Source organism: Physeter macrocephalus, chromosome 8 (genome assembly GCF_002837175.3).
Source record: "Physeter macrocephalus isolate SW-GA chromosome 8, ASM283717v5, whole genome shotgun sequence".
In the NCBI taxonomy this organism is placed as follows: Eukaryota; Metazoa; Chordata; class Mammalia; order Artiodactyla; family Physeteridae; genus Physeter; species Physeter macrocephalus.
The window spans coordinates 72,875,566-72,898,630 of record NC_041221.1 but is presented as its reverse complement, the minus strand read 5'-3'; the positions used below and the strand labels follow the sequence as shown (position 1 = coordinate 72,898,630).

The window sequence follows — 23,065 nt, the reverse complement described above, 5'->3', positions numbered from 1 at the left end:
TAAAAGTAAAAGGGTTTAACACAGTACCGTGAATACAGAACCAATTAATAAGCATTATTAGTTGCTACTATCCAGAAGAAAAGTAGTTAATTTATACATGATCTTAGTGTACATGTCTTCACAAGTAATATAGGGGCTATTAAAATATGTAATACACTTACTTTTGTGTTTTTCTCCTTTAGAAGAGCCTGGCTGAACAGTGGCATTTCCTGAAAGATTTACCTCTTGTTCACTACCTTCATCCTGATTCTTTCTTCTCCTTTTCTTTTGATTTATATCTTGTTCTAATGCATTCTGTTCTGAATCCTGTCCTGATAAAGTCAGAGACTGCTGTTCTTCTTCAACTGTCTGAGCATCCTTTTGAGATCCTTCTGTGTCTGAAATTCTAGTGCTCACAGACTCATCTGGATTATCATTCACTCTTTCACTGGCAACTTTTTTCACTTAAAGTAAGAGAAATTGTTATAAATATAAAAACAACCTACAGAAAAATTCTTAACGGTGGAGAAGATAAACACTTAAGGATGTCTGAGCGAAAGTTTAAAGACAACCTAAACTGTCCAATAGAGAATGACTAAATAAGTTATAATACATTTATGCTATAGAAATCCATGCAGCAAATAACAATGAGGTAGGTTTGTATGTAGTCATGTACAAGATTTCAAAAAATATTGTTGCCTTAAAAAAAAATCAAGTTGCAGAACAATATACACAGTATCACCACACTTTTATTTTAAGAAAAACAATTACATATACTCTAAGACACATACACATATATAGGCATAGAAAAGAGTTTACTAACAATCATCCCTAAGAAAGCTGAAGACTTTGAGGGCAGGGTACAAGAGAGAGTTCAAGTATTTTATTTTCTGTATCCTTTGTTTTTCAATGAACAACCTTATGAACAAATATTTTAAAACAATTTCTAGTGCCTTTTTTTGAAGGCATATTAATAGTTAACTGTATCAAAAGATGAAAATAATGAATTACATTTTAAAAAACAAAAATAATAAAATGTTATTTATTTTTATTCAAAAAAAGTCAAAACAAGATTTTAAAACTAAGAAAATATGCTGGATTTATTCTTTATCAGAATAATAATCAGCAATTTTTAAATTCTGAGACTTGTAACAAACTACCTGAAAAGTTCTCACATTAAATAAGATACAGTGAGTTACTTATGCTATCAATGTAACATAATAACCACAAGATTAGTGATAGATTAATATATCTATTTTAATTTCCCAGGGCTATGTAAGTAAAAAAAATGACTAAAGAATGAAATAACTTTGCAGTTATCAATACTCCTTTTTTTTTTTTTTTTTTTTTTTTTGCGTTACGCGGGCCTCTCACTGTTGTGGCCTCTCCCATTGCGGAGCACAGACTCCGAATGCACAGGCCCAGCGGCCATGGCTCACGGGCCCAGCTGCTCCGCGGCATGTGGGATCTTCCCAGATCGGGGCACGAACCCGTGTCCCCTGCATCGGCAGGCGGATTCTCAACCACTGCGCCACCAGGGAAGCCCCATCAATACTACTCTTAAAAAGATAGGGGCACTACGCTCTAGAAAAAGAAGTTCTATATTGGCTCTGTGCAGAAGGAGTTAACAAAGCAGGCCTCACTGCTCTCCTTTGAAAGGCCTGCTTAAAAGGTTGGCCCTTGGGCTGTGTCTGGAAACCTGGGTTTGGGGAGAGTTCCCACCAGCCTAACTGACAAAAGTGGCTCGCTATACCTAAATTGTTTAAACAAACAATGTGGTTTATGCTGAACAAATGCTTTCCTTTTGGGAGTTTTGAACTCTGCTACATTCCAGGAAGAAGGTGTCTACATGACCAACCTCTAATAAAAATCTTGGGTGCTGACTTTCTAACAAGATTCCCTGGTAGACAGCTTTTCACATACCTCATTCCTACTTGTTGTTGGGGAATTAAGCACATCCTGTGTGACTCTACTGGGAGAGGACTCTTGGAAGCTTTACTGCTTTTCCCTAGACTCTGACCTATGTGCCTTTCCCTTTGCCAATTTTGCTCTGTATACTTTCATTGTAATAAATCTCAGTTGTCTGTACAACTATAAGCTGAATCCTGTGAGTCCTAGCAAATAATTGAACCTGGGGGTGCTCTTGGGGTCCCCCTACACAGGCTCTCACAGTCCTAGCTTGAGTCCTGCCTCTACCACTACTAACACTGTGAGACCTTAGGAAAAAATGACTTAGGATCTCTGAGGCTATTTCTGGGTTATTAAAACAAAAGGAAAGGGGCTAGAATGTATAACTAATATATAAGGTTCCCTGTAGTTCAAAGATTCTTTAAATTATGTGATTATAGCTAAACATTGTCCTCAGATCAGAATTCAAATAGTTAAGAAAATATAAGCCTAAAAATAGAAATACCCACATATAAACAATTTCCTACCTGCTACAAGTCAACATTAACCCTCAGAAATAAGGTGTGCTCAAACAATACAGTTGAGTCACAAGCCCAAAGTATTAGAGTTCCTTTTTTTTTTTTAGACTTTTGTGCCAGATTTGTTTTACAGAGAAAAATGATAATAAGTAACCAAACATGACACCCCAATATTCTGATGCTCCTTTATTAGCTACAACTATGCCCTCAATGCAAGAAAGATGTCAAATAGCCCAGCCATCCAATTATAAAATTTAAAAGGGAGCTGCTGTTTGGGGCCAGATAACTAGAAGATTGAAGAAAAATCAATTCCCTCCAATTAGATGTCCTGATGATCTCAACTACCTGAACTACATATGCACACCCTAAGACTTGAGGGACAATATTGCAAGCCTATTATTATTAAGTAAAATAACACACTTTCTTTTAAATAAATACCTTTTACATTTTTCCGTGATTTAGAGGATTTCTCCTTTAAAGTCTGATTTTTAACAGATTTTTGTTTTCTTTTCTCTTCTTCAGCAAGAACTTTCTGAAGCAAATGAGCAAAAAAATCGAAGTCAAAAGGGCGCTTTTCCTCTGTTTAAAAAAATAAAAAAAAAAAAGAAACTTCAAGTTTTTATTTTAAAAAAAGGAAAAGAACTTTCAAGTTTCAATTTTTCTTAAGTATAACATCAAAAGCGAATGGGCTTAGCAGCAGAACGGACAAAGAATTCTAATCACTATAGTATAGTCACACAACAGAATACCACTGAGCAATAAAAAGGAACAAACTATATTAGTTTAAAAAAAAAAAAAACCATGCTGAGTGAAAGAAGCCAAACACAAAAGAGTATATACCGTATGATTCTATGAATAAGACGTTCTAAAACAAGATAAACTAACCTATGATGATTCAAATGAAAATAGTAGTTGCCTGGGTCAGGATTAGGAGTGGAGATTGACTAGAAAGTGAAAGAAGTGGCCTGGCTGGAGTGATGAAAATGTTCTATGGCTTGTTTTGTGTTGTGGTTACACAGGTGTACTCTTTGTCAAAACTCAAACTATAAATTGTACTGTCCATAATTATAAATATACTTTTTTAAAAGGCTAGGATGATGAAGAAGTCCTTAAAAACCTATCCACCACTTTATATCCTCACTTTATTACAACTCTTTCACTATTAACTCTTACTCTTCCAAATATCAGCAAAGAGGATAGTAAATGAATATTGAACAGGACCACTCTCACTAAATACCTATTAACAGTATCATATCAGAAAGAGTAATCTATGAACAAACCAGAATGAATCCACTCCAGGAGTCAATCCTTGCCTCAGCTCTATGTCTACAAATACAGAGAAGTGAATACAGGGAAAATAGTGCTCTATATACATAAGCTCCAAGATTGTTTTGATTACAAGATGATTACAAGATGGCCTCAGAAAAAGAGGTATATACCAAAACAAAAATAAATTAGCCTCAGGAAACTAAGCCCAAACCTGAGATTCTTGAAAGCCCTATTTTATTGTGGACCCAGCTTTTTATCTGTTCTGACCTTCCACACAAATGATTCTGAAAAACACAGCACTAAAATAATCCATAAAGTTCTCAGAGGAATTAAAAATATAAGTTCTAAAAACACCATTTGGGTTTTTTTGTTTGTTTGTTTTAACAATTTCCACTACAAAGCATCACACAGTGAATTTTAAAGGTTCTATTATAATGGTTTTAACAATGGTTCCACACCCCATAAAAACTGTTTATAGATTTATGGACTCTTTTCTGATTATAATGCATTAAACATAACGAAAAGTTTCAAGACCACTTCTCTAAAACGGAGAGGGTTGAGGACTAAAATATTCCAGATCTTCCAGGAGCCATTCCTGGAAGTGGTTTTCCTGAGGACTCAATACCACATTGGTAAGGTATAGAGTCCACTCATCTACCTTTGTGTCTACTCATAAAATAAATGTACATGCTATACAATCTAAGTACCTCTCTTTAGAATTTTTTTCTAAGATTAGCACTATGGCAAATGAACACTGAATACACTTATTAATCATGAAATGTTGGTAATTATATTCCAAACAAAGAATACAGCAACTACTTTAAATAGTACATTTAATTCTGTTTTTCTTTACAGATCCCTTGATGTAGTTCTCTGGACTTAAAAAGAAACAATGTTCATTTTAATGAGGCTATTAGTTAAAAGCTGAAAGGTATACATCATTTCTTCAAATCAGGTCTAAATTCAAACGTCACCTCTTCAGGGACTTCCCTGGTGGCACAGTGGTTAAGAATCTGCCTGCCAATGCAGGGCGCACGGGTTCAAGCCCTGGTCCGGGAAGATCCCACATGCTGTGGAGCAGCTAAGCCCGTGCGCCACAACTACTGAGGCTGTGCTCTAGAGACCACGAGCCACAACTACTGAGCCTGTGCTCTAGAGCCCACGAGCCACAACTACTGAGCCTGCGAGCCACAACTACTGAAGCCCGTGCGCCTAGAGTCTGTGCTCCGCAACAAGAGAAGCCACCGCAGTGAGACACAAGCACACCACAACAAAGAGTAGCCCCCGCTCGCCGCAACTAGAGAAAAGCCCATGTGCAGCATCGAAGACCCAATGCAGCCAAAAATAAATAAATAAAATAAATAAATTTATTTTTTTTTAAATCACCTCTTCAGACAGAACTTCCCTTAATACCCAATCTAAACACCCACCCCCTAACTTCCTCTTTTTTCTTCTTAGAAATTAATCACTATCTGAAATTATCCTGCTTACCAATAACATTCCTCCCCCACCCAATTAGACTTAAGGCTCTAAAAGCAGGATTCTCATCTGCCCTGTTCACCATGATATCCTCAATGCCTACAACAGTGACTAGCACACAGCAGGTGGTCTGTATTACTGACTGAATGACAGACTTACCACAGTAGGTAAGGAATCATCTATAGTGTAATATCTGACAGAAACAATTAACTTCTTCTTCAATACAGTTCTCCCAGAATAAAGAGCACTTAGAAATTGTGTCTTCAGTCTCCCTAATTACTTGGACTCAGAACTCTGCTTACTTGCTTCTTGATGTTTTAGCTATTCCCTTGCCTATAGATCTGTATCAACTGCCAGACCTGAACTGCTAAAGAGAAAAATTTCCAGTCTTACTCTTCCTATGACAATATAGGGATGAAACAAATCTAAAACACACTGGAACCAAAGACAAAACATTGGTCATTTTTTAGAATCTCCAAATGATTCCGTGTGAAAGAGGTCTTAATACTTACGGAATGCTTTGTCTATTCTCCATCCATTTGTTTTCTCTTCACGTTTAAATTTATTCTGTTAACAAAACAAAACAAAAACCCTTTGGTAATTTTCTCCCATTAAACAAGTGCAGATTATGTCTTTAAAAAAGCATCAAAATAAAATTCTTATAATAACATATGATTCTCTAATAAATAATACGTCTTTGCTAATAGGCAACTTACTTAAACCCTTAGCTTTTAAAAAATAGAAATGAGATTTATACTGAGTTCTGTGCTCCTCCTTATGATCAATAACATGAATTAGCAATGGAAACTGGATTTACAGAGGATAGAAAAAAAGATAAAGTCAACTAGCATGGAAACAGATCAAACTGTAATCAATTAAGCTAACCAGTATTAACTCTTTAAAAACTAGTATATTCATATCAAGTTAAACCTCTTACATTATTATTCTGTTTTTAATGGCATGGAGGGGAAACTGTAAAGAAACAACTAAGCAAAATTTTGAAGCAGGACAAGTTTATGTTTAGAAACTTCTTTACATCAAGGAATATTTCCTCATGCTTTTCTGAGCACCAAAGAGCCCCAATCCCAATTCCACTCCAGATTACCTCCTTTAAGATGGAGATGGTTAAGGTTTAGGGTTCAATGCATCCTAAGGTCATTAGAAAGTCTGAGGGCATACACATACACAAACACACCCTGCAGGAGGGAACGATCAGCCAATCTCTCTCCCTTCTACAGATCAGTGGTCTAAAAGCTTTTATTAAAAATACAAAAATCGGGCTTCCCTGGTGGCACACTGGTTGAGAGTCCACCTGCCAATGCAGGGGACACGGGTTCGTGCCCTGGTCTGGGAAGATCCCACATGCCGCGGAGCGGCTAGGCCCGTGAGCCATGGCCGCTGAGCCTGCACGTCCGGAGCCCGTGCTCTGCAACGGGAGAGGCCACAGCAGTGAGAGCACCGTGTACCGGAAAAAAAAAAAAATCGTTTTATTAAAAAAAGAGAAAAATCACACAAAATAAAGAACCTCTTCACGGCCCCCTTCTTCTCTCCAAAAGAAACTACCTACTAACCTGACTTTATTTTTATTTATTTATTTATTTATTTATTGGTTGTGTTGGGTCTTTGCTGCTGCGCACAGGCTTTCTCTAGTTGCGGTGAGTGTGGGCTACTCTTTGCTGTGGTGAACAGGCTTCTCCTTGCAGTGGCTTCTCTTGTTGTGGAGCACAGGCTCTAGGCATGCAGGCTTCAGTAGTTGCGGTACGTGGGCTCAGTAGTTGTGGCTCACAGGCTCTAGGGCACGTGGGCTACTCTTTGCTGTGGTGAACAGGCTTCTCCTTGCAGTGGCTTCTCTTGTTGTGGAGCACAGGCTCTAGGCATGCAGGCTTCAGTAGTTGCGGTACGTGGGCTCAGTAGTTGTGGCTCACAGGCTCTAGAGCACAGGCTCAGTAGTTGTGGCGCACAGGCTTACTTGTTCTGCGACATGTGGGATCTTCCCAGACCAGGGATCGAACCTGTGTCCCCTGCATTGGCAGGTGGATTCTTAACCACTGCGCCACCAGGGAAGTCCTAACCTGACTTTAAAGCAATCACTTTCTTACATTTCCTCACTGTTTATCATCCAAGCGTACATCCTTAAGCTCTATAGTTTAGCCTTTCCTATTTTTTTAAAACTTCATGTGACTAACATCTTTCAACCTACAGATTATCCCTCTATTCCATTCTTTATTTTTCCTCATAAAACTTATTACCAAGTAATATAGAAGTTTTCAAGGAAGATCATCTTTCTCCCTTAAAATATCATATCATTCTTTAAACATTTCCTCAAAGTTAACAAAAGTCAGGTCCACATGTAACAAAAGTCACATAAAAAGTGACAGACTACAATCACTAAATTAAACATCCTGAGAGAAATACCAGTAATCTTTAGGCATTATTCAATTCTAAAACATTGCTACATCATATTTTACTTAATTGAGAATATAATCCAGAACAATTTAAAATTTTTTTGAAGAATGCATTGATGTTAATCTTTTTTTTTTTCTGGCCACCCCACACAGCTTGTGAGATCTTAGTTCCCAGACCAGGAATCAAATCCAGGTCCTAGCAGTGAAAGCGCAGAGTTCTAACCACTGGACCACCAGGGAATTCCCTGATATTAGACATTGAATTCATAGGCAGGAACCATTGTAGGCCAAATTCCACAATTATAAAATAAATCCCATAATTTCCATCTCTGGCCCTGACAAAAACTGGTAACGAGCTTGTTCCACATATCCAACCCAACATAAATAACTTTAACACCAAACAAAATAAGTGCATCAACTATTTTCAAGCACTAGACAATAGGCAGAGCAAGACTACAATCCCACAATCCCAGAGAGAAGGGAAACACAAAAGATGTACCTACGTTCACCCTGGCTGTCTGCCTGGGCTAAATTTCCTAACCAATGAAAGAGAGAAAAAGGCCAAACAGAGAACAGAGATCCTACTGAGCTGAGGAAGTAGATAATCTTTAGGGGCAGGGTTCTACAGAGAAGAGAGCTATTTAAAGAGGAATCTCACAAGCCTTGTAGAAGTATCCCATAGGCTGTCGGTCTGGGTTCCATATGCGAGGAGCATAAGCTCTAGTGGAGAACAGCTACTACAGGGATGGGAGCAAAAAGAAGATACTAGAGGTCACCGAACATAGTGAGATGACAGGGTTCTTCCCACACGAATGTAAAGATTTTGTTAACATCCAAACATTCACCTCAGACACCAGAACAACCACCACTTAGAGACAGGAATCACACCCTAGAGCAGCCTTTCTCAACTGAGGTTCTAGCATGAGAATTAAGCCCTAATGCCCTAAGGGATATACTACATGGAATGAATCACCTTCTTTCTTGTACACCTAGAATGGTGTAATATGACCATCCTTAGAAAAAATTAGAAAACAGTAACACAAATTATTTTCTGTAGTTCAGATGAGAAACCTAGAGTAAGGATCAGTCTTAATAAAGCCTAAAACCAAGCCTTGGGAAGAATAAGGAGAGTTGGCAATATATTAACTGCCTTCTAGAACTAAACACTCTTTAAAGGAAAAAAATACAAAATAAAAACAAACATAATCCAGACACTGTGCAACATATCCACAATGTCCAACATGCAACTGAAAAAAAAATCCACAAGACATGAGAAAAGACAGGAAAATGTGATGCACAGTCAAGGAAATAAAAAGAGTCAACAGAAGCAGATCCCAATATGACCCAGATGTTGAAATTAGCAGATGAGAAAGTTAAAGCACCTGTTATATGTTCAAGGATTTAAAGGAAAATATGGAATGAACAGATACAGAAATCTTAGCAGAGGAATGGAAACTAAGAAAAATAACCAAGGTGAAATCACAGAAATGAAAGGTGTATCAGAAATGAAACATTCACTGAATGGGCTTAACAGCAGACTGAAGAAAGCAGAAGACAGGATCAGTGAACTTATAAACATGATACCAGAAACTAACCAAACTGAAATAAAGAAAAAAGACTGGGAAAAAAAATGGATAGAGCTTTAGTAATCTGTAGTACAATGTCATGCAAACTAACACAGGTAAGCGGAGTACCAGAAGTAGGGAACAAAGCAGAAAAAACATTTTTAAAAAACAACTCTTGGGCAAATCATAAACAAACTGCTGAACACCAAAGTTAAAGAAAAAATCTTGAAAGCAGTCATAGAAAAGCAATTCATATATATGTATAGCTGAGTCACTCTGCTGTACAGCAGAAATTAACACAACATTGCAAATCAACTATACTTGAATAAAATAAATTTTAAAAAAAGAAAACCTTAAAAGCAAAAAAGAAAAGCAATTCACATGACATGAATGACATGAGTGATGGCTGACTTTTCATCAGAAACGCTGGAGGCCAGTGGACAATGGAATGACATTTTAAAGGCACTGAAAGGAAAAACCATCCAACCAGACTTGTATAACTAGCAAAAATGAGACTAAAAAAAGTCTTTCAGAAAAATGAAAGCTGAAAGAGTTTTTCAACAGCAGATATGGTATTCAGAACTACAAGAAGGAGTGAAAAGCATCAGAAATTGTAAACATGTGGCTAAATATTAAAGACTACAGTTGACTCTTGAACAACCTAACTTTGAACTGTGTGGGTCCACTTAAATACATGAATTTTTTTCAATAGTAAATACTACAGTATTACACAATCCGAGTTTGGCTGAATCCATGGATACATAACTGCAGATACAGAGGAATCGCAAATATGAAAGGCCAACTATAAGTTATACTGAGATTTTTTACTGCAAGGAGGATCGACACTCCTAACCCCTGCATTATTCAAGGGTTAACTGTAGTTTCTTTAATCTACTAAATTTCCATTAAAAACAAAAGACTCTCTAAGCTAAAATAAGTTCATGTGTAGTGGGGTTTATAAGTAGAAGTAAAACATGTAATAGAATGAAGGATGGAAGGTAAACAGAATTCTTCTTCTACAAGTATATTATGTAAAGAGTAAAAAGGTACAATAGAAATAAAATATAATACTAAAAAAATTTGATTAACCCCAAATAAAGCAGGAAAAGATGAGTAAAAAACAGATGGAATGAATGGGAAATAGTGAGATGGTAGACTTAAACACAGCCATATCAATTATTACATTAAACATAAATGAACTAAGTTATTAACAGAAATGTAAAACAGACATTTTGTTTTATTTTTATCAGGGGCAACATAAGAATACAATGAACATTTCCTGTAGATACAATGAACCTATCTACAAAACAGAAACAGACTCATAGACATAGAGAACAGACTTGTGGTTGCCTGGGGGGTTGGAGGGTGGGGAGAGGGATGGACTAGGAGTCTGGGGTTGGTAGATGCAAACTATTACATTTAGAATGGATAAACAACAAGGTCCTACTGTATAGCACAGGGATCTATATTCAATATCCTGTGATAATAAACCATAATGGAAAAGAATATAAAAAAGGAATGTCTCTATGTGTATAACTGAGTCACTGCTGTACAGCAAAGATTGGCACAGCATTGTAAATCAACTATACTTCAATTTAAAAAATAAATAAATAAAAATAAATGATCTGTGCCAAAAAAAAGAAAAGGAAAGGAAAGGAAAAAAATGGATCAATCTAAAGAGAGAAACACAAATCTGCAATTGTGGTTAGATGTGTCAACTCTTCTCTCAGTAACTGACAGAACTAGATGACCCCACACCCAACAACTGCAGAATACACATTCATTTCAAGTGCACACTGACCAAGGTGAGAGTATGATAGGCTTTTTTTGGGGGGGCGGGGGGCCATGCGGTGCGTCATGTGGGATCTTATAACCCGACCAGGGATCGAACCCACACCCCCTGCAGTGGAAGTGCAGAATCTTAACCACTGGACCGCCAGAGAAGTCCCGCAAGTATGACAGGTTTTAAAATATATCTCAACAAATTTCAAAAAGATTGAAATCTTACAGATTATGTCCTTTGACATTCAGAATGTCAAAGAAAACAATAACAGTAAGATATTTAGAAATGTCCCAATGTTGGAAATTAAACACATTTCTAAACAATTGACATGCCAAGGAAGAAATCACAAGGGAAGGACTTCCCTGGTGGCTCAGTTGTTAAGAATCCACCTGCCAATGCAGGGGACACGGGCTCGAGCCCTGGTCTGGGAAGATCCCACATGCTGTGGAGCAACTGAGCCCATGTGCCACAAATGCTGAGCCCACATGCCTGGAGCCCATGCCCTGCAACAAGAGAAGCCACCGCAATGAGAAGCAGGTGCACCGCAACAAAGAGTAGCCCCCACTCGACACAACTCGAAAAAGCCCACACACAGCAATGAAGACCCAATGCAGCCATAAATAAATAAATAAGAAATCATAAGGGCAACTAGAAAATATTTTTAACTGAATGATAATGAAAACAGTGTATCAATATTATGGGATACATTTACAGCTTAGATGAAAATGTATAGCTTTAAACGTCTACATTAAAAAAGAAGGGTTTAAAATCTATGTTCTAAGTTTTCATCTAAGGAAGCTAGAAAAAAACAGAGAAAATTAAACCCAAAGTAAATACAGGCATACCTTGAGGATATTGCAGGTTCAGTTCCAGACCACTGCAATAAAGTAAATATCGCAATAAAGTAAGTCACACAGGTTTTTGGTCTTTTTTTTTTTTTTTTTGGTTTCCCAGTGCACACAAGAGTTACGTTTACATTACAGTGAAGTAGTCTATTAAGTGTACCATAGCATTATGTCTAAAAAGAAAATGTACATAATTAATTAAAAAATATTTTACTGTTAAAAAATGCTAACCATCACCTGACAATGCAGATGGTCTGCCACAAACCTTCAATTTGTAAAAAAAAAAAAAAAAAAAAAGCAGTATCTGTGACGTGCAATAAAACGAGGTATGCCTGAAGAAGGAAAGAAATGCTAAAGAGTTTTTTAAAAACCAATGAAGACACACAAACAATTGAAAACATGGCTAAGAGTTGGCTCATTAAAAGACTTTTGGAAGTCAAAAACCTTTAGCAAGACAAGGAAAAAGAAAAGAGAAAGAAAAATCATTAATCAATTAGATATATCACTATAAATACTACAAACATTAAAATGGTAAGTGAATAGTATGAAATTTTTTTTTTAGTATGAAATTTTTATGCCTATAAAGTCAACAACTTAGCATCTAAACTGACACAAGAAGAAACTGAAACTATAAATACCCCTATATGTATTAAAGAAATTGCATTTATAATCAAAACCCTTCCTCCAAAGGAAACCATAGGCCCAGATGGTTTCACTGGTAAATTCTATCAAACACTAAAAGCAGGAATAATCCTAATCTTAAGCAAATTTTCACAGATAACAAGAGGGAACACTTTCCAACTCATTTTCTATGACCACCATACCTTGGTACCAAAAACACAAAGACACTAAAAGAAAATTATGAACCAATACTCTCATGAACAAAGATGCAAAAAATCCTCAAGAAAATATAACAAAAATCAGCAACATATAAAAAGAAGAATACAGTATGATTAATTGGGATTTATCACAGGAATACAAGGTTGGTTCAAAATTTGAAAATCAAGGACTTCCCTGGTGGCACAGTGGTTAAGGATCCGCCTGCCAATGCAGGGGACATGGGTTTGAGCTCTGGTCCAGGAAGATCTCACATGCCACAGAGCAACTAAGCCCGTGAGCCACAACTACTGAGCGCACGTGCCACAACTACTGAAGCCCGCGCACCTAGAGCCCGTGCTCCGCAACAAGAGAAGCCACCGCAATGAGAAGCCCGCGCACTGCAACGAGGAGTAGCCCCCGCTCGCCACAACTAGAGAAAGCCCGTGCACAGCAACGAAGACCCAACACAGCCAAAAATAAAATGAATAAAATAAATAAATTTTTTTTAAAAAATTGAAAATCGATGTAATTCACTAGTCCGTTTTTACTCTTCTATACTTTGCCCAAAGACCTGCTGGGACCACACTAAACTTTTAATGGAAGAGTCTAAACTGCTTCTAAAAGAAATAGTCTACTGACAAACTTATCATTAGTCACCTCTGAGGGCTCCCCTATACGATCAACTTCTAGCCTTCACAGAACTTTAACATTCTGTTCTCCTTATATCAGAGATCAACATTTGAAAAGGAACATAAAGAATATAAAAAATGCCTCATCTTTTGCAGAAATAAAATGACTATTACACCGTACACTGGTTCCCAGTAAATCAGTCCATGCCTAGTCTAGTTCAAGAAAAAAAAAAAAAAAATCTTTCTTAATGGTCCCTTTAATTAATGAAGGAAAAAGCCCATGGGTAGATAAAAATCTCACTATGAATTAGAAATGCACTGTAGCAACATGGTGTGCACTCAAATGCACTCCAACCCAGGAAACTTGTAATGAAGTTTCTCAGCAAAAGGAACTATAAGATAGAGAAAGATCATTCTTTTAGGTATATTAAAGCACTAATTGATTAACATCATTGCTGTTGTTAATAGTATCACTGGAAAAAAAAAAAACAGTATCACTGGTTGCTCCCAAAGTTAAGGTGGCCTAGGAAAGCAACGGTTAGACCAGATATTGAGAACTATATAACTCAGCATGTTCTCTTCCTAGGAAATTCAGAGATATATTTTGTGTTCAAAATCTACCCTTAACCCAAAAGTTCTGGTACATTTATCTCCCCTTTTCATTACCTAACTCTTCTTTTATCTTAGTTTCACTGGCTTTATTGGTACTCCCTCAAGTCCATTTTAGAAGTAGGAAGATATAAATAAGAAAATATAATACTGAGGTTAAAGAGATTGTACTCATTTTATTTTATTATTTTTTTAAATTTATCTATTTATTTGTTTCTTTTATTTTTGGTTGTGTTGGGTCTTCGTTTCTGCACGCCAGCTTTCTCTAGTTGTGGCGAGCAGGGTCTACTCTTCGTTGCGGTGCACGGGCTTCTCATTGCAGCGGCTTCTCTTGTTGCGGAGCACAGGATCTAGGCATGCAGGCTTCAGTAGTTGTGGCATGTGGGCTCAGTAGTTGTGGCTTGCGGGCTCTAGAGCGCAGGCTCAGTAGTTGTGGCACACGGGCTTACTTGCTCCGCGGCATGTGGGATCTTCCAGGCCAGGGCTCGAACCCGTGACCCTTGCATTGGCAGGCGGATTCTTAACCACTGCGCCACCAGGGAAGCCCTGTACTCATTTTAGAATTGAGAAATACTACATTACTTTTTGAGCTATAAAGAAGGACAGATGTACCAAAAACATAGTAGTGAAAAAAGATGGACTGAGATTTCAACCAAACATTAAAAAAATAGTAATTTTTAGTCTCTTTTCGATCAACAAACATAATGGGTTTACTTTACCTTAATTTCTATCCTTGCTCTGTGAGGAAAAAGCTGTCCAATCATAGAAAAGTCAGTTCCTACCATGCTGATGGCTAAAAAAAACATATCTGTTTCTGTAAAAGTAAAAGATTTAGAAAGACTGAGAATAATCTTCTATTTCAAAGGAAAAAAATCTTACCTAAGTATACATTTTGAGTTAAAAATAAATTTGACAGTACTTAAATTTTTTATTAAAGTCCAGTAAATCTTTTATCATAGAAATATATCTACATACACGTACATAGACATATCTCAATTTTACTGGAAGGAACCTCATGGATCTATAAACACCTTCTTTAAACTTTTATATAGAAACATGGTTTAAGAAATTTGCATGTTCAAACCAAAGCAGCTGGAATTTTTAAAAAGACATTCTGCCTATCTGGTCTCAAGTGCCTTGAAGAAAACTGTCAGTGATAACCAGTATAATACTGCTGCTATATAAGCAATTAAGACGTTCTAAGTAGTATGTGAAAGAAAGTAGCTAGAAAAATACACAAGAAACTGCTAATAGAAGTAACCTCAAGAGAACAGGATTGGGGAAGTCAAAGAAGGGAATCTTTCTTTTCATTCTGTATTATTCTGTTGTGTCTGAATTTTTTCCCAAAATAAACTGTATTATTTTTATAATAAAAGTAAGTACTAAGCAACAGCTTGCAATATGTAATATATACTTTTCTAACTGTGTACTTTTTATCATTAAAGACTGTGTTACACAATAGTGAGGTAGAACATTATTAGGAGCATTAAAAATATTGTTCACTTTTCATTAAAATGGTATTTGTTGTACAGGGATTTGACAAAGAATATTCCAGCCAAAATGACCATAATGCTAACTCCTCAAAAGATATCTAAGATAAAGTCAGAGGTATAGTCCCATCGTGGGGGGCAGGGGAAAGGTGCCAATAAAATTAGCTAGAGAGAAAAGTTTGCTAGTTTGCTTTTTTTTTTTTTTTTTAATAGGGGAGACCTGGTTTAATTCAGAAACCAAGACAATAATTCACCTTATTTCCAATAAATAATCTACACAATTTAAAATGAAAATCAGTTACCTTTATTTGACCATGGTTTAGAGTAATAGTTTTTCCTAAAGCTAGAGTATGTAGTTGTAGAACCACGCTCAAATATGGGGTCGTTTTCCTCAACAACACAGGGGCCTTTCGTCCTTAAAACTTCTACAGTTAAACTGAAAAACAAGTAAGGAAACAAATAGTAAGTGAGATTTTAATAGCTATATTTTGAAATTTACCATGGCAAAATCATAGCACAAGTATAATATACATTTGAAGTATGCATATTTTCCAAGAATCTGCACAATTTTCACTCTAGGAAGCAAAAATAAATGTCAACTTTTTTTCAAAATCCTTAACAGCAATATAAAATTTACAAAATATCTTTAGGCCACCTAAATAATTATTTTTTACTGACTTCTGCATGTCCCCTATATTTAACATATATTATCTTATCATGCAATACCCAACAGGGGATACTGCGAAATATAAGCATTTTATATTTACATTTTATATTCCTGCACACAAAGCAGTTAAATATGCTTTTAAGAATTTAATTACCAATAAAACCATCATCACCAAATAGTGGAAACAATATGCAAAAACAATTATCATTAATAGTATTACATTTACATTTATCGTAGAATTTACATACTATAAAACAATTTATTACTAATAAAACTGTCAGAAGACTTTCCATCCCTCTTTTTTACTTCCTTACTAATTTAACTTCTTTTTTTATTTTTTAAAATATTTATTTATTTGGCTGCACCAGGTCTTAGTTGCAGCACACGGATCTTCATACCCTTGAGCGGGATCTCTAGTTGCGACACGCAGGAATCTTTTAGTTGCAGCGTGCAGGATCTAGTTCCCTGACCAGGGATCGAACCCGGGCTCCTTGCATTGGGAGCATGGAGTCTTAACCGCTGGTCCACCAGCGAAGTCCCTTATCTTTTTTTTAAAAACACACATTGGAAAGACAACGAAATTCCACAATGCCAAATTCGAGAAATTTAATGTTATAACTAAGAAATTAAGCCAGAAAGTCAATTAAAAATCATAAAATTGTTAAACCTATGTTTCATTGTATTTTCAATAGTTAACACCACACACCAGAATATGGTATTAGTTAATAATACATAGTTTGAATATTGACATCAAGGCTGAGTCAATCTTCGAAATATACTCTCAGTGGAGGACAGCATGTGATTAGTTCAATAGCTCATCTCAATTACCAGTAAAATTAGTAAAACAATGGTAGTAGGTTAGGGGGTGGCAGGTCAGCAGTACCATCTTCTCATATAAAGGACAGCATTACAAAAATTTCTAAAAATTATAAATGAATGTAACCCATCTTTCTACTTATAACATCCATTATGCAAATATAAACATTAGAGTCTAAGTGACAGTGACAAATACAGAAACTCAATGTCTCTCATTAGACAAAGCTCGTTTGTTCTCATAAAACCAAAATCTATCTCTCTCTCTTTTTTAACTTACCTTTCTTCATCCAAAATAATAGAACCATCTTCTGCCACTTTTACTCGAGGAACCAGCAATGGCCCATCATCTATCTCCTCTTCTATTTCTTCATTATCTTCACCATCAGGAGTACTCTTACCTTCTTGCCTACCAAATGTAAAGGTAGGTTAATTCATACAGCTATGAGAAATATTCCCTGAACATTATGAACTTCTAAAACAAATTACTGCACTTTCAACCTTCTAGCTATTTCCCACTTTCCCTATAACCTAATTGAAAATACTATGTGTTGTTAAGGCCATGGTTATAAGATTTTCTCAAATTTTATCTAGTAGCATTTAATAGGAGTCTTTACTCTATTAAAGAGAAATAAAGAGAAATAAATGCTCATCTTTTCTATCTCAATAGAGTATAAGAGTAAACCATCCAGATAGTATGGAATTAACAAAAATAACCCTTACAGCATTAGTTTCCAGATCATGTTATTACCTCTTCAGAACAACCCTTGGGGGTTAGTTTTTCATGCTCATTTGAAACTTGGAGAAGATAAATTACCTTTGCTCTAGATTACACAACAGTAAGAACAGACCAAGAAGCCAAACACAGTTTTCCAAATAATGACTCCAAATTCCATATACTTTCCATTCAATTACATTATCTCCTTAAGGTCTTATTGAAAGAAACATAACCTATAAATCTGTAAAAACATAACCTATTTCTGAAGCTTGTGAGTTCTGCTTTAAAACAATGTGGATTCTAAGAAAGAGTAATCATTACAGGGAATTCCCTGGCAGTCCAGTGGTTAGGACTTGGTGCTTTCACTGCCGTGGCCCAGGTTCAATCCCTGATTGGGGAACTAAGATCCGGCAAGCCACATGGTGTGGCAAAAAAAAAAAAAAAAAAGAGTAATCATTACTTAATGATTGTTACTTGAAGTAACAACCAGAAAGTCCCAATGTTTCTGCTAATTTTCCACAATTCCCTACCTTGAATTACAAGTCTACAATAACTTCCTAGGAGATCTCTTGGAGAGATTTCTTAGGAATAAACTAATATATGACAGTGAAGGCTTGTACACAAAAAGAGACTCTCTAACTGGCATCAAAACTATACCTACTGAAGGACAGTGTATACAGAATGCTTTAAAAAAAAAAGAAAGAAAAGAAAAGGAAGGGGAAAGGAGAAAGGAGAAAGGAAAGAAAAGGAAATAGAAAAAAACTATATATTTGCTTGGATAGACATAGACTAGAACTAGAAAGATACGTTAAAAATGTGGTAACATTTGTGGCCTCCAGGAAGATGGACTAGACGGCAAAAAAACAAAGTTGGAAAACTTTTCTCAGTGCACTTTTGTTCCTTTTGAATTTTGTACCATGTGAATATTATTATTCTGAAACAAACCCTTTTTAATTCTAAAAGCTTTAATTTAAAATCATAACTCTATTTATACATGTAATACACAAGGATTGTGAGGCTTTCATGTTGACTTAAATCAAGCAGTAACTTTTATTCTTGTGATTCCATTTAAAAATTCCTATCACATGTAATTTAACTAAAACAGGAAGCATCATTTGATTTTATTTTTAAAAAAAATTTACCCATAACAGAATATATTCAAAACAGATGAGATGCTTACTCTCTTGTCTGGACTGGTGTCAATGATTTTTCAGTTTTCTTTTCTTGCTCCAGTGAAGAACTATTAAACACAAGTCAAAACATACCTTTTAATAAATAAGTAATTTACATTTTGTCAGTTCTATCTGAGGAAGAAGCAAATAATTTTAACTTGCAATTTTTTTTTATGATATACCATAACACTACCATTAATGATGGTGTGGTCGAACACTCTATTTTTCAGTCAAAAACTTTTGTCATCAATATAAATAATTTGTTAGGCCCTAAGTAGGTAACACTCTTCCCTCTAATTACTCAGTGAAGCCATGAAACAACCTAAGTGGCTTGTTTCCAACTCCTAGATGTCAAACAACTCAAAACCTAGGTTTCTGGCTCTTCTCTTAACTAAGCCAAAGACGTACTGAGCCTGAAAAAGACTATACTGAAAATATGCCATTACTCCTACATTCACTTGCTACACCATCAACAACACAGTGAGGAGATTTATTATAAACTCTCTGCCTCCCCAGGCTAACTTTGATTAAAGAAGCTTTGTTCTTGGAGGATTTGTTAATCAAATGCCACTGTATTTAATGAGGAGGTAGGATATAAAAATTAGATCACCCCTTTAGATCACCTTATAGTATGTAAGAAATGTAAATGGCAAACTTGATTAGAGAAAAGTTGTTTAGTTGGTTTTACTGCATCTCAGTAATATAACAAAAGAAATTTTTTTTTAAATCTCAGAGGTAAAGGACATCTTTACCATCCCAAGAAAACCGTTACTTGAAATAGCACTAATTTGTTTTTTTCGGTTTTTTTTTTTTTTTTGGCTGTGTTGGGTCTTCATTGCTGCGTGCGGACTTTCTCTAGTTGCAGCAAGCGGGGGCCGCTCTTCGTGGTGGTGCACAGGCTTCTCACTGCAGTGGCTTCTCTTGTTGCAGAGCACGGGCTCTAGGCACACGGGCTTCAATAGTTGTGGCTCACAGGCTCTGGGGCGCAGGCTCATTTGTGGCACACCGGCTTAGTTGCTCTGTGGCATGTGGGATCTTCCTGGACCAGGGATTGAACCCATGTCCCCTGCATTGGCAGGCGGATTCTTAACCACTGAGCCACCAGGGAAGTCCGAAATAGCACTAATTTTTGTTATAAAATTCTTATCCTAAAGGACATCATGGGCTTCCCTGGTGGCGCAGTGGTTGCGCGTCCGCCTGCCGATGCAGGGGAACCGGGTTCGCGCCCCGGTCTGGGAGGATCCCACATGCCGCGGAGCGGCTGGGCCCGTGAGCCATGGCCGCTGAGCCTGCGCGTCCGGAGCCTGTGCTCCGCAACGGGAGACGCCACAACAGAGGGAGGCCCGCATACCACAAAAAAAAAAAAAAAAAAAAAGGACATCATATGTGCTATAAATTTTGTCAACATGTTGTTGGAAAACATGAAACTGTACTCTAAAAGTGATACTTACTTAAATCACTATATACTCAAAGAAAGTAAAATAGAGATAAAGTTTACTTACGTCATTGGATTGTTATCTGGCAGGTAATATATGAAGTCTCTCATAGTCATTTTGGAACGATCTGGTGGCCTCTGACTTTCATTTACAGCATATTTGTTTTTCCATTGCTTCTAGATACACAAACACACAGAGATACACTTTTATTTTATAAATATAGAAGAATTTTACGGGAATTCCCTGGCAGTCCAAAAAATAAAAATAAATTTTAAAAAAGAATTTTAGATGTATATATTTAAGTATACAGCCTGCTGTTGCATTCATTGCAAATGCTTGAACATTATTCCTATCACAATTATGCCTAATTTGAGGAAAAACTTTATAAACTGAATATTAAAAAGTTGTAGCACATAAAGGAATTTTAAAACACTAAAGTGACTGGGACTTGGGACTTCCCTGGCAGTCCAGTTGTTAGGACTCCAGGCTTCCACTGCAGGGGCCCGGGGTTTGATCCCTGATCAGGTAACTAAGATCCCGCGTGCCATGTGGCACAGCCAAAAAATAATAAATAAATAAATAAAGTGACTGGGACTGCATAAAAGCTCAATGTATAAAATCATGCTTACTGATGCTGACTAACTACAATAGTGTACTGAAAATTTATACATAGCTTTTATTTGCCCTGTAGTAAGCTGGAATTCTGCATATTTTATAAAATTCTTGAAGCAAATGTTTAATTCCCCCAAATAAATCTAATTAGGCAGATTCTATAAAACAGAGAACATTTTTAGAGGCTTAGATTTTAGAAGATATGAATTCAAATCCCATATCCTCGACCGATATTTGACACAAAGCAAATAACCTCTCAGAGCTTATTTCCTCCTCCTCCTGTGTAAATAGTGATAGCCACTTCACACAGTTGAGATATTTAAACGAGATAATGAATATAAAGCACCAAGGGGGAATTCCCTGGCTGTCCAGTGCTTAGGACTCCATGCTTCACTGCCAAGGGCGTGGGTTCAATCCCTGGTCAAGAAACTAAGATCCTGCAAGCTGTGCGGCATGGCCAAAAAATAAAGCACCAAGATAAGTGCCTTCCTGTTAGTTAAAAAAAGGAGGGCATTCTATAAATTAATAATAAGAGCTGACATTTGTCGGGCTCTTACTATTTGCTAGACACTAGTCTAAATTTGTCAATTTAGAAAACATCACCAATTCATTTTGCTCAACTACACCTGTCTTAATTCAAATGAATATAACTCACATCAATTGGACATCTTCACGAAAAATCTCACTGAAAGTTTAGTTTATACATACATCTGTACATGTATCTGTATATGTGTGTGCACACACGTAAAACTTCTATTTGTGGCCTCCGCCAAAAACAATGAAAGACATAGATGAAAAAAATATACAAAGGTTAATATCATAGAAAAAATAGCTTATTAACTCTAGTGCTTCTCAATCATTCTGTTAACAAAAGGGGATATTCTGGGACTTCCCTGGCGGTCCAGTGGTTAAGACTCTGCGCTTCCACTGCAGGGGGCACGGGTCCAATCCCTGGTTGGGAAAGATCCAGCAGCCAAAAAACAAACAAACAAACAAAAGGGGATATTCTATTAACATGAGGGATGTTACTTGGTTTCGTTTCCCTCATCAAAATGCTACAGATGCTTGTTCTTCCTCCGAATGATGCCTAACATGAAAACAGAAATCTAGCAGGCAACAGTCAAAATTCTGATTTTTCTACCATACCTTCTCTTTCCTCAATTCTTCTTTTAACATTTCTCTCAGCTTCTGGGCTTTATATATTCGGTATCTGTCTGAGCATGGCTGTTTCTCTTTTGTTGGAACAGGGTTTGGCTGTGGAGCTTCTTGATTAACTGTAGATAAAGGATGAGGTTCTGAAGGAACACTGACACTAGGTTTAACCAGACTAAAAGTACTTGATACTCGCTTTCTTCTCTGTGAAACGGTAGAGGAAGATTTACTGGATTCTTCAACATCCTTTCCACCATCAGTCTTTTCATCACTGTTGAAATTTTAAAAGAAAAAAAGAAGGGCACCATGGATCTTCTTTTACATATCTGAGGCTTAACAACTAGTCTGACAAAAATCCAAAAGAGCAAAATCTCATTATTAATAATCAATGACTTGAACAGAGGTTGCAATAAAATTTTTGTTCAGTACATCTTTTTAACAGATATGGAATTCTAATGAAGACTGATGATCCTTTTCAAACTTCAAATCCCTAAGAACATTATAGCACATAATTTTATGCTCATGCTAGGTACCTCAAAAAACAAACAAAAAACCTAAGTTACAAAACAAAGCTTAATTTGCCTAATTTGAATTATTTGATAACTGAGTTTTTTTTTCTTTTGATAGCTCTAAAAAATTTTTTTAATTGAAGTATAGTTGACTTACAATATTATATTAGTTTCTGGTGTACAGCATAGTGATTCAGTATTTTTACAGACTGTACACCATTAAATGAGAGTTGTTTTTTAAAATTAAGTTTATAATCCACACCGATACTTCCTAAAGTGATCTAAATTTTTGGCATTTTACTTTAATTATCAACTTGAGATCAGTTAAACCAAACAAAATATCAAACCTCTGAAATATTTGTATTGCAGTATTTGAAGACATTCATTTAGCAACATTAATCAAACCAAATTCTGTTTGAGGCAAAAATCATTTATCTTTTGTCAGGTATAACTCTACTTATTCTGCTATCAAAATAAACTCTTCACTCAAAAAAAGTACTCAGGGCTTCCCTGGTGGCACAGTGGTTGGGAGTCCGCCTGCCAATGCAGGGGACACGAGTTCGTGGCTCGGTCCGGGAAGATCCCACATGCGGAGCGGCTGGGCCCGTGAGCCATGGCCTCTGAGCCTGCGCTTCCGGAGCCTGTGCTCCGGAACGGGAGAGGCCACAGCAGTGAGAGAGGCCCGCGT

The 23,065-nt window shown here is 36.5% G+C and overlaps 1 protein-coding gene across 3 annotated transcripts in view; it reads right to left on the bottom strand.

The window, feature by feature from the left end:
- The window catches only part of BDP1 (BDP1 general transcription factor IIIB subunit), an 87,209-nt gene that overhangs the window by 61,455 nt on the left and 2,689 nt on the right, over positions 1–23,065 (bottom strand). For all 3 annotated transcript variants that reach the window (XM_024119802.2, XM_024119804.2, XM_028492963.2), the window contains exons 2-10: positions 21,863–22,139; positions 20,171–20,280; positions 18,677–18,736; positions 17,059–17,187; positions 15,601–15,734; positions 14,528–14,622; positions 5,666–5,720; positions 2,844–2,984; positions 162–443 (exon numbers count right to left, since the gene is read on the bottom strand). In XM_024119802.2, the coding sequence (XP_023975570.1) occupies positions 162–443; positions 2,844–2,984; positions 5,666–5,720; positions 14,528–14,622; positions 15,601–15,734; positions 17,059–17,187; positions 18,677–18,736; positions 20,171–20,280; positions 21,863–22,139 (1,283 nt within the window). The remainder of the gene's footprint in view (positions 1–161; positions 444–2,843; positions 2,985–5,665; positions 5,721–14,527; positions 14,623–15,600; positions 15,735–17,058; positions 17,188–18,676; positions 18,737–20,170; positions 20,281–21,862; positions 22,140–23,065) is intronic.